Genomic DNA, 12,764 nt, shown 5'->3' with positions numbered 1-12,764 from the left:
TAAATAAATAAAAAAGTATAAACAAAATCCAGCATTTTCTTCCTTAACCATGGGCACAATGATTTGTTCTCTTCTGTGTCAGGCCGCGTGTGTTCCAGTGCTCCTTAGCAATGGCTGGGAGCTTCCCTTCTCCGAGGTGATCGACTGGAGCAAGTCCGTCATTCGCGGGGAGGAGAGGCTGCTTCTTCAAGTATGTTTGCAAGTGCACGTGAACGAGCGGCATAACTTTCCACCACTTTTCTGCTTGACCGCTCCCAAGAGCATTCTAGCTACAGCTTGTAACCCTGCAGATTAATGAGGCACCGCTGCAGGCTTAAGGCAGGACTTTGATTCCGACAGGCTGGGAAAAGCTATTACGAAATGATTGGTGTTTGAAAGAGGAAGCAGTTCACTGGTCCAGTAATTTGCAGTTCTGTCTGATGTGTTCTTTGTTCTTTGTGATGCAATGATAAATCAGTATTTTTTTCATTTTGTGAAATAAAATACACGAGAAAAAAAAACCTGGGATTGTTCACCAAAGCGTGCATGCAACTGCATATCTCTTTCATATAGCCTGATCCATCCTCCCTTAAGATACCTGGAACATCGGTGTGGGCAGTTTCATTTTATATAAGGTCACTTCATGAAAAAAATGCCTCTTAAGTTTACTTCTGCTGCAGAAAAGAGTGCGACATTAGGCAGAGCGTACGCGTGTAACCCACGTGACTCAAAGCAACACAAAATGTATGAATGCAGCAGCAACAACAAAAAATCAAACACACACAAATAAACAAAGACCTCTCATATAGCCTACATAAATTTGTTTTTTGCAAATGCTGTTAGAAACCACCTATTAAGGCATGAGGCATATCTAGCACCATGCAGAGCCACGTTTGTCTCCCCATTAAAGTGTCTACATCATACCAGCTACTCAATTAAGGCTGGATCGTCTTGGGGAAGACCCAAGTCTCTTTCACATATCGCTCGCCACTCACGTAAGCCCTGACCAGGAATCAAATTGATGTCGCCGTGTTCACAGTGCGGCCTGCTAACCATTCTCTATCACTCTTTTCCACCCTGCAAAGCCCCCGCCATACACACACGCACACGCGTATATTTCCCCCCAAAAATATAGCCCCAGAAAAATATGAAAGGTATACACAGAAGGTGAGGTCATGTCTAAGTGTGCACCCATTGTAGGTTGGCACGAGTGGCATTGATTTCTCTTCGGTAAAGTCACGTAGAATGGAAATAATAAAATAATAAAAATAAAACATAATAAAATAATTCTCACGACGTTTCGGCCACAACGCAAGCAGTCTGTCTTCTCGACAGACCTGTTCTTCACCTGAGGACGGCTGCTCGCGTTGTGGCCGAAACGTCGTGAGAATAATTTTATTATGTTTTATTTGTATTATTTTATTATTTCCATTATACGTGACTTTACCGAAAGAACCAAGAAGATGAATCCCTGCAGTCACGAAAGCTTTAAATCGGCATTGATTTTGTTAAGCGCCTGGTGTTCGCTGCTCGCGTGAAAACGCGGATGGGCCACGGCGCGCCGTCATCTCGTCGTGGCCAGAGAGGATGCGTCGCCAAGTGCGGCCTGTGCGTCGCTGAAGCAGGAATGGGGGAGGGGAGGGCCCCCCTACCCCACATTTTATTCCGATACAGCTGATCGCGGACTTACCGTGGGTCAAAAAAGCACGAAGATCCTGTCTGCTGGATCATCCTCACCAAATGGATCTCCCAGGAGGATCAGCCGGCTAGGATTTGCCAGGCTCGGTGGCTCCTAGGCCTCGAGGCAGCCACAATATGGCAGGAGGGCCCGTAAGCCACGTGTAGTTCGTCGAAGTAAATTGGATCCAATGCCAAGCGCCGCCTAAAGTGCACTGGTGGCAGAAGGCAATCGAGACCTCCTGAGGCCAAGTGTGGCCTTAGAAATGATGATTACCAACTCCACGTTTTTACATTTTAAACAAATGCACTGTGTTAATTCTAGATTTGAAGCTTTCGTGACTGCAAGGGTTCATATTCTTAGGTTTTTTCGGTAAAGTCACGTAGGTAAAAATTTTAAATTAAAATTAATAAAAGTAAAATAAAAATAAAATAAAAATCACGACGTTTCGGAGGCAACACAAGCTTCCGTCTTCAGGTGGAACCGTCACAGCACGATTGCTGTTTCAAATGCACTGTGCTGCATTCAAATGAAGTGGGTTTTGGCACGTTACGCTATCAATTGAAATGGGATAATTTTCATGGAATGTGTGTTTTGGTATTGTTTGGGTGGTGCACAATCCTGTGTAATTATCAGGAACACTCTTCCGTTGCACACATATGGCCCTCGATGAACCTGCATGTCAAACATTTAAGCTGGAGTTTTTATGAGTGTAACATGGAGAATCCTATCCATATCAGCATCAATAACATCATTGGCGGATATCACAACTTACGTACAACCACGGAGGTTTTTTTTGTGGTTCCTGCTGCAAGCCCCTCCGGTGTGTGTGTGTGTTTTTAAATCCTTTATATTAAGTTCGCTTGCTTGCTTAGGACCGTGCAAATCTTTCGGTGTTTTTTTAACCCACTTCCCGTGATCCAATCGAGCTGACATTTTCCACACAGACTCGGTGTGCGTGACAATTAATGTTCGTGAAATTTTTTTCCAAAAATGTACACTTGTTAGGAAAATAAATTATATTTAATTACCAATTGCTTAATGGTGGCAGGCAATCATCTGACCCATAGGTGGCAGCCAGCTCAAGCCAGAGGACGAGAGGACTCTAGCCGCCGCGCATATAAAGGATTTATAGTGAAAAACTTTGTTTTTACGGGTTATACTTATTTTGGGTTGCGCACTGCGTGTTGTTCGGCCCGATGTCCGACGTCGCACTCCGCGTGCTGGTAAATGGAAGCCCCCAGTGCGCGGGGCAAAACGTCGGACATCTCGGGTACAGCTCGAAAACACATCGCAGAGATGCACAGCTGCACGCAAGCCGTGTAACGTACACCGATTGCTCTCGTTAACCGAATCGCATACAACATTTACACGGCATGGTGCCAAGCGCACATCATTTATGATTAAAACATCTGTTTGTCCTAAAATCCCCTTCCCTACCTAGATCCCGTCGGTCGTTAGATCAATTGACCATGACAAGATTTTGGCGCTCAGGCAGCAAACCCAGATGCTGTGGGAGGCGTACTTCTCTTCCGTTGAGAGGATAGTGCAGACCACACTCGAGGTAAGACCCGTGAAGCGCACCGCCGCATTTCCCACCTGCTTTTTGAAGTTGCAAAAAAATGTGAGCTTCTCCATTGTTCAGAGAAATCGACTTGAAAAGGATGAAAACACATCACGGGATATCGTTATTTGCCACCAGCGAAAGGCGTTTTTGCATTTACTTGAAGTTCATTAAACATGAACCGTTTTAACTGTGCGACACATACTCTATATTTGCTTGATTATGGTTTATAATAATTGTGTACATTAAACTTGAAATACATTTTCCCTTTGTAGCTCAAGCTACACGCCTGTGAAATAATAGTTTATTGCGTTGAAATGACGGATACGGTAATTTAACGAATACAAATTATGAAACTAGTATTGTTATAAATGACTCGCAGTGACGCTGGGCTTAAAATATTGATTCGTGCAGTTCCTCGGGCAAGTTGTACATCATGTGGTGTGGTCCGGCGCAGAAAATAGCAAGTTTATAATTCTGCGCAGCCCTTTTCATGATGAACGTTTTACAATGCCACTTGCAAAAAAAAAATGTATTTGCAGATAATTCAAGACCGGATATTTTCACACATAGCCAGAAATAAAATGCTGTGGAACCAATCGCCTGGTGGACTGTACGCCCTGCCACAGTATTCCACGGATTGCGCTGATTTCCCATTTTATTACGCTACTTTGGGTAAGTGTTGTGCAACTTTAAGGTCTCTTAATTAATTCCGACCGTAAATGAAAGCAGTTAAAAATGCAGAAAAGTTAACCAGATTTTATGTCCTGTTCCTCAGCAGACAGCAACAAAAATCAACAAATGCCAGTGATTTGCATAAGTGTTTCAGGAAATATATGTCCACAGTAAAAAGTTGCAACATTCGAGGCAGCAGTCAAGGTTATACGATCAGTTTTTAATGCACGTGTGTGTTGCTGAAAGTCCCTATGAGGTGTTTCGTTTTTGTGCAGAGAGAAACCGCTACATTAATTGCCTGCTGATGTGCGTAATTCATAGCAATTATAAATTTGGGATACTTTCAATATCCGTCATAAAAAAAATTTGGTCAAGAATATCACAATAACGATATTTGTTTAAATAACAAAAACAAGCATTGGTTAGGTCCCTTCCTTTTAGAAGTATTTAATGTCGAGCAGGGATGCATGAGGATGTACCAACCAAATTTGAGGACCCTCATTGAGACAAGCACTATGTATGTATGCATTTGGAAGTTATTTCACACCACACCTAGCCAACCGTGCCCATAGGAGTTGTGGGGGAAAGGACAACAAACTAAACAAACAAAATCAGTTCTAAAGAAATTACTTTTCAATCCAGATTTAAAAGTGCACAGCTCCAGTGTCGTCCTAATCTAAGAAAGAAACGTCACCATTTCAGGCATTTAGCGGCCGATTGAGTTCCATTGCACGTAACAGCAGAGTATGAAGAGGAGCAAGGTTTTTCTGCTTTTGGGGTTTTTATTTTGGAGGTTGGGGGGGGCAAGGGAACGCTCTTTCAAATATTTGCTTACTTTGGCACTTCTTGGCCGGATTCCTACAATCCCATAGCCGTGAGGCATGATCTTGTCACAATGTCAAACGGAGTTCGGTCTGCCGATTTAGCACCAGAGTTTACGCACTTCCACTGAATCGCAAGTGGTGCCTCCAAAATAAATCACGAGTTTGGTTGGCAGCGTGGCTAGCACTGACATGCATCGTGTCACGGAAATGATTTCAGATGTGTGTAGTCACTTATGGATATTTCTATTTCGGTTTATAAGCTACCCGGTGGAATGTTTGTGAGGTTTTTTTTTGAGTGGACAGTGAGTTTACAAATGTTCGACGTTAACAGAGTTTTGAACGAGCATGTGGTGATTACGATGCTGGCATAAGGTATTCTAACGGTTGTAAGGTAATTTTGGGGTGCTGATTCCAAATCTGGCATCAGTTTTTGTCTATCACATCAGGTTTTTGAGATATCAAATATTGTATTTTCAATAAAAACTGTTGAAGAAAAATATTAAATAAATGTGGATATCTACATAAAATGATATTATAAACACACTATCCTAAAAATACAGCACCATATTTTAACACTAAAGCAGTCACTGACTCGCAACAACTTGCAATCATAAGTGACAGAGTTAATTTCGGGTAAAATCAATGAAAATGGGGTATGCCGATAGCATAAAAATGAGATGTGATAGAGCAAATCTGAGATCAGATTTGGAATCAGCACCCTGAAATTAGTCTAAAACAGCTGCAAAAGTCCAGGCCAGAAAAAAATGATTTTTTTGTTGACCAGTGCAATTGAGATGTTGATGATGTTTATTTTTTATTTTTTCAGGAATCAAGCCTTTGGAACAGTTCACAGCCGTTATTTATGTCGTTTCCCCACTAATCTCCCAGTCCCAGCCTATCATCAAACTCATACTCGCTGTTGCAAAATCCAAGTACTGTTCACAAGTAAGTTTGATTGTACAATAATCTGTGGAATGTGCCCAGGAACAAGCAATATACAGTATGCATAACTATAATTTCCATATAAAGTATTATATTCTTGGGTTTTTCGGTAAAGTCACGTTATTAAAAAATTAAAATTAATAAAAAGTAAAATTAAAAATAAATAAAAATCACGACGTTTCGGAGGCAACACAAGCCTCCGAAACGTCGTGATTTTTACTTTATTTTTATTTTACTTTTTATTAATTTAAATTTTACATTTTTACCTACGTGACTTTACCGAAAAAATCCAAGAATATGAATCCTTGCAGTCACGAAAGCTTCAAATCTAGAATATAAAGTATTACTTTAATATGAATGATTATATTGAAGATTATCACCGTATAAGTACTGCCCTTTTGTCAATCCACTTCTGGATAAGCGCCTCTCCATGCAACGCAGATGGATGGAGTTTCTTTCAATATATTTTACCCAGATGGTCATAGCCGGTTGGTGGAGGTGGAGAGCATAGATGTGGGAGCATAGTACTGTACAGCAATCTCAATTTTTCTGCACTACCCTCTGCTGCCCACACTGTTGTTCCACAGCAGCCTATAACACCTATTTTATTCAATGATTTTTATTCAATGCCAATGGTCACCCATCGAAACACAATCCAGGCACAAGCCTCCTTAGCTTCCGAGCTATAATGGTGTCGGGCACATTCCGTGTGAATTTTTTTCCACGAGAAATGTTGAATCATATACAATGAATTTGTGAGTCAAACTCAGGAATGTTGCGAACTTGGCGTGGGTGAGAGTGGGCTGAGAAAATAAAACGTTTGCTCCGATTATGCCTAAATTGTCTTATAATATATAAATATGGATAACTTGAAATGGGCTGCCAATTGCAAGTGAATAACAGAAAGGAAATGAAATAAAAACAATCATAACATTGTTTTGGGAATGATAATTACTACTAAAAATAGTCCCGCGGACAGCTAAACAGCAATCACTTGTAAACAAAAAAAGTGAAGTCTTCACATTTTAAAGGTGCGCATTAAAAAATGTCCTTATAATTGATTATATTCATGCTAAATATACTGTAAAGCATATTTAACTTGGGGGGGGGGGGGGGGGCAGAGTGGCACAGTGTCAGCAAGAAGGGCCTGGGTTCGATTCCTGACTCGAACACCTATCTGTTCAGAGTTTGTATATTCTCCCCCTTTTCTGTGTGGGTTTCCTCTGGGTTCTCCAGTTTTCTCCCATCGCTAAACACACACACACACACAGTACAACTGCTATTGGCCAAACATCCCATTGCTGAAAAATCACGCAGAATTACTCAACAAAAAATAACACCAAACTTTTTTTTTACAAACTAAACTAAACATTTTTTTTTATTTTACCAGATAAGATCCACTGAGCTATACAGCTTTTTTTCAGAAGTCACCTGACCACAAATGACGGCTCAACGAAGTGGATTATCACGCGGAAATGTATAGCAGCCAAATACCCTAAACACAAGTTGCTAAATGTGTAGGTAAAAACCGGAGGACCTGGAGAAAAATCCACGTGACCACGAGGAGAACACGCAAACTACAAATATACAGGCGCCAGGGTCTGGATCAAAGCCACGACCTAATGTGTACCAGGCGAGGTGGTTAACATCTCGCCACTGTGGTGCCCCACGGATTACATTTTGCAACATTGCCCCCTCCAATTGCGTAAACTTGACAGGACTCTCCCGAAAGAGAGCAGTGATACTCGCCGAGGCTTTTCCTGGCTAACCTAACGTAGTAAATGATGTCTCCCCAATGTCATTCCTTCTTGTCCTCAGATTGTGATTCTGTGGAACTGTGACAAGCCCATGCCAGCAAGAAACAAGTTGCCAGACACCACAGTGCCTCTAATAATGATTGAGGGAGAGAACAAGGTGAGGGCACCATGGCAAAGGATGATGATCTAACGCTTGTGACAGGAGCAAGCAGTCCGGCGGTACAATGGGGTGCCACTGTTAAGGGTGCCCTGACAGTGGGGTTATTGAACGTGACAGTCGGTAAACGTAAAGGACCGGTGGCATGAAACTAATAACGTCTAAACAGCACTCGGGGGCCAGGTTGTGCTCACTGAGGCAAAGGTGATATCATCTTGTGAATGTGTTGCGTCGGAATAGGATGAGTGATAGGGGCAAAAAAAAAATTCATCGTTATTAACCGAACGAAAATAGCACTTTAGCACTTTTTTTAAATTCCAGAACGCGGCGATCCGTTTCATATTTGCATGCTGTATAATTTAACGTTTCGAATCCATTGAATCAGATATTGGTAAAATAGAATAATATATATGCCGATATTAAGTACCGCTTACACGTATGAAGTGGATGTTTACACAATTCTATTTATTGTTAAAAAGAACATAACGTGAATAATAAAGAAAACAACCCTGCATTCAATGAATGTTTAACCAAAGCATACATTTCGTCTCACGTCTTATACAGATGATTAAGAACGTAATCATGAAATGCAAATAGACAAAAAATGGCCAGTGCATTAAAACCGGCCTGTCTCGCTATTTCTTATCTGCAGATTGCACATTTTCTTGGCTTCCAAATGCTTTTCACTAACATTCCGGTTGTCTGATAAACACTCATTTCCGTTCTCATCACCATCATCATCGTCGTCGTCGTCGTGTCTTCACTGGGTGGTTCAGACTTTGCTGTTTTTCCCGGGATTTTTCTGTTGCGTGCAGTCACTGTAAGATGTTTCTTGTTAATGTTTTTGTTTTGTTGCGATTGCAACCGAGTCAAGAGCAGCATGGCTCACAGGGTTATACCTAATAAATGAAAAAACTGAAACAGGATTGCGATATCAAGCGACCAACAACATGAGCAAGCTCCAGGTTGCGTTCCTCCACCCTCCCCGCGAGGCTCCAGCTAATATACAACCGCAGTTTAGAAAGATTAAATCTGCCCAATTGATCTCCAGTGCATGATATACTTGAATGGAGAGTACGGAAGACACTTTCCACTTAACCTGTTATCTTATTTGGCTATTGGGGAAACCATTCTTATTCTCGTTAATTGTGTGTGCTTATGAAGATGTTTGACTGCGAGTACAGCAATTATTACAGCAACAGAACTTTTTTCATCGTGTTTTTCCTTCTCTACGTACCGTCCCATTAATTCGCGTACTCGATTGGAGCGGTCTCATTCTGCCTCTTTTGACGTCATTCAGACCGTGGCATTGTCACGGTAACAAAATGTTTTTCTCTTCGTCTCTGCCGTCTGACGTTGGCTGGGCAGGTGATGAGCAGTCGGTTTCTACCCCTGGACGTCATTCAGACTGATGCCGTTTTGGGTCTCGATGAAGACACGGTCCTCTCCACAAATGAGGCAAGTCCACCGTGCGCACACACACAGTTATCCGGGGAGAGAACAACAACAACAAACACGCGGACTGGTTAATGAGTGGTCTCGATATCAATTTCGGGGCGTGCGTGCGACCGCACCTCGCCACGTTGCCGTTCATATTACAAGCGGGCGTTGTTGTCGAATAAAGCTCGCGATTTTGCAACGGCAACAAAATGTCAATGTCTAAACTCGTTTGCTAAAAGACAAATAATCGAACGCCAGAGATTATCTAGATTTGAAGCTTTCGTGACTGCAAGGATTCATATTCTTAGGTTTTTTCGGTAAAGTCACGAAAGCTTCAAATCTATAAAAAATATTATTTTTATTTTATTTTACTTTTATTAATTTAAAATTTTTTACCTACGTGACTTTACCGAAAAAACCTAAGAATAGAAATTACCTAATTTAATACACCGCTGACACAGGAGCTGCACATCGCGCAACTACCAAAATAAATTGCCACCGCTAAAAAATGTTGTTCATAGCTGTTTATCCTTAACACAAGCACCGATACGCATTCTTGCAACGGATTTAAGCACCAGCAAACAACGGATTCTGTATTCACACACAACTCGCACAAGAGCAGGGCTGTCAAGAAACGCGTCTGACATCTGTTAACGGTCCGGCTTCCCGATCACGGTGGCCTCCAACAAGTCAGTTGCGTCTGCAACGAACCGCTCGGTGTTTGTGCAAGAGGTGCCTAATCACGGAGACGCCTCGCGCGGAGTTGGCGACGCCTCGGGTAGAAATTTGTTTGCTGCGCGCAGGTGGACTTCGCCTTCACGGTGTGGCAGAGCTTTCCCGAGCGGATCGTTGGCTACCCGGCTCGCAGCCACTTCTGGGACAGCAACAAGGGGCGGTGGAGCTACACTTCTAAATGGACCAACGATTACTCCATGGTTCTCACCGGGGCTGCGTTTTACCACAGGTGAAAACACTTTCACCGTTGGAACCTCATTTGCCAGTAAAGAAATATGATTATTGGTTTTTTACCCTTCTATCTGGCAACAACACTGACACCTTTTTTTTTACAAGGAGTCATGTTTACATAGACCACAATACCTGCAGTCATAATGCAAACAAAAAACATAACTCTGATGATGTGCACTGTCCTTGAAGTTGATTGGTCCACACCCGAGACAGCTTTCCTTAGAGCCTAGTCTCACATGGGTTGGACCAGATGACTAGGCTCTAAGGAAAGCTGTCTCGGGTGTGGACCAATCAACTTCAAGGACAGTGCATACTATCAGAGTTATGTTTTGTGTTTGCATTATGACTGCAGGTATTGTGGTCTATGTAAACATGACTCCTTGTAAAAAAAAGGTGTCAGTTTTGTTGCCAGATAGAAGGGTAAAAAAACAATTATAACACTTTCACCATCACCTTCTCTCATCAGCAGCAGCCATTGCCTATCCGCTGCTGGATAAACGCGTCCATGTCACTGTCGTTTTTCCTCACGGTCGGGCAATGCCACGCCACTCCATCTCACTATCGCAAACGAACCGATCTCGTCACCCCCATCTCTGCGGTGGTCGTCCTCCCAAGGCGCGTTCTCTCCTTTTGGCTGCCATTTCTTCGCTTACTTACCTTGTGATGTGCCCTACCCCGAGGTTATTTGCTTTCCTGAACGGTCAACACGATGCCTCTGATTTGCATTTGTTTACTGATCCATGTGCTCCTCCTCCTGTCTCTCGGCGTGGTTGCAAGGACGCATTTCTCTGTGCTTCTTTGCACACTTTTCCAATGCTTAATCCCTTTTGACTTTCCAAGCCACGTCTGAAAGCCTTGCAGATAACCGTTACAAGACTTTTAAGTTATACGTAGTAGGCATTTTACTAATCACCCACCGCTACATAAATTCTATGAATTGCAACGATTATGAGTCACAGTTCAAGAATGAATTCCGTTTGTGCAATGCCATTAGTATTGTTTTCTAAATTTTTCTGTGAGACTTGTTGTTTTTTTGTTTTTTTTTGCATAACTATAAGCACTACCCTCTGCTCTAACTGTTGTGGTTTTACTCTCCAACACAGCGGTGTGCTGAACTAGTAACGAATTGGCACGTTTTGTTTACCTGACAAAACTAATTAATTGGCTGTGTCGGGTGGTGGCGGCGGGTTTAACGACACATTTATATTCACGCGATCTCACCCAAAAACCTCTTATGGATAATATTGGTCGCTGAAAGTCTCCTGCTATGTGTTAAACTGAGGTGTAGCGTTCATAGTGCAGCAGATGTGTTAAGCTAAAACGAGTGAGCCAGCATCTCTGACAACATTGGTTCCAATGCCTGGGCTAAAGGGAATGTACGAGGCACAATAGAACACGTTATATTTCCAGTCTCAACGAATTGAAAAATTATCACGTGGAGCGGAATGACCGTTTCAGCCCGGTTGCCAACAACTGAACGAAATATATAGATTGCTGTTGCTAGCGAGGGCATTACGTAACAGACACATGGAAAACACCGTGCGATTAAAAGCTTATCCGGTCACGTAATCCCTAAGGCAATAGGCTTGAGGCCCAATGAAGAAAGATCCAGACGAAATGAAATGATTTTGTTCAGTTTAGCAACAAGTAAGTCTACTGCTGAGATGCCCAGCTGGTGTGGTTTGGTGGTTAGTTCTCAAACTAAGGGGCAAAGATTGTTTACATATTTAATCCATTCAAATCTAAAGAGAAACGATACATTGGGCACCTAGGTTTCGGCAAGGCATGAAGACAAATCTTTTGCCCCTTTTGGACTGTATCCCCTCTCCCCCACACAACCACCAACAGGGTGGACAAAGATCCAATGTCATTTTGTAAAAGTTAAACATGTAAACGAATGTGTTTCTACAGTCATGTTCAAGATCTCACAGACATCCAAATTCACTATTCCATTGACTATCGTGACCTTGGTCAAATTCCTAGCCATTCCCCCCCCTCCCGTAAGTGCTGAACATTTTAGCAGGGTGTAACACATTATTATTATTGATTTGTTTCAGGTACTATCATTATCTGTACACATATCACCTTCCCGAGAGCTTGAAGGCAATGGTGGACCAAATGGCAAACTGCGAAGACATCCTCATGAACTTTCTGGTGTCGGCTGTGACTAAGCTTCCACCCATCAAGGTCACTCAGAAGAAGCAGTACAAAGAGACAATGATGCAGCAGCAGGTGAGTTGGTGGTTAGTTTGTTGCCCCCCCTCCCCGCACACCTCCAATGAGCACGGTTGGCTGCGTACGGTGCGAGAGAAGTTCAACGTGCACAACGCGCACAAAGTGCGAAAAGGGCAGAAGGCATTATACTGGTAGGAACCACCTGGTTCCACCAGCCCACAGGGGATTATTGTGTCCCTCCGTCCGTCCAAAAAAAAATGGGAGGAGTGGGGCTGGGTGGAGAGGGGAGGGTGGGGAGGGGCTGGGTGGAGAGGTTGGGGCTGGGTGGGGGGTGGGAGGGGTGGGGCTGGGCGGGGAGCGGCTGGTCACCCCGTGGTGCCCTTATAAAACTCAACGTTTAACCTACTCACGCCGGCTTGTGCCCGCCCTCACAGTCGGCCATATTTGCGGAATACACCACGCCGCCGTTGATCCTGGCCATTGACCGAGCAACCCAACGTTCCTACCAGCTCCCTCCGCAGGAATGTGTTAAGGTCGCACTCATTGCACACAAAGTGCTTTCAACAATGCACCACGATGCCAAGCTGATCTCGTCCAGGGACATAAA

General features: G+C 43.0%; 1 protein-coding gene across 1 annotated transcript in view; it reads left to right on the top strand.

Moving 5' to 3' along the window:
- The window catches only part of EXT1 (exostosin glycosyltransferase 1), a 167,947-nt gene that overhangs the window by 146,173 nt on the left and 9,010 nt on the right, over positions 1-12,764 (top strand). The window contains exons 3-10 of the mRNA XM_078862702.1: positions 83-190; positions 3,102-3,221; positions 3,764-3,896; positions 5,547-5,665; positions 7,481-7,576; positions 8,945-9,034; positions 9,820-9,980; positions 12,040-12,214. Of these exons, the coding sequence (XP_078718828.1) occupies positions 83-190; positions 3,102-3,221; positions 3,764-3,896; positions 5,547-5,665; positions 7,481-7,576; positions 8,945-9,034; positions 9,820-9,980; positions 12,040-12,214 (1,002 nt within the window). The remainder of the gene's footprint in view (positions 1-82; positions 191-3,101; positions 3,222-3,763; positions 3,897-5,546; positions 5,666-7,480; positions 7,577-8,944; positions 9,035-9,819; positions 9,981-12,039; positions 12,215-12,764) is intronic.

The sequence above is a fragment of the Lampetra fluviatilis genome, chromosome 14 (genome assembly GCF_964198595.1).
Source record: "Lampetra fluviatilis chromosome 14, kcLamFluv1.1, whole genome shotgun sequence".
Classification (NCBI taxonomy): domain Eukaryota; kingdom Metazoa; phylum Chordata; class Hyperoartia; order Petromyzontiformes; family Petromyzontidae; genus Lampetra; species Lampetra fluviatilis.
The sequence above is the reverse complement of the archived record's forward strand: the minus strand, read 5'-3'. Positions and strand labels throughout refer to the sequence as shown.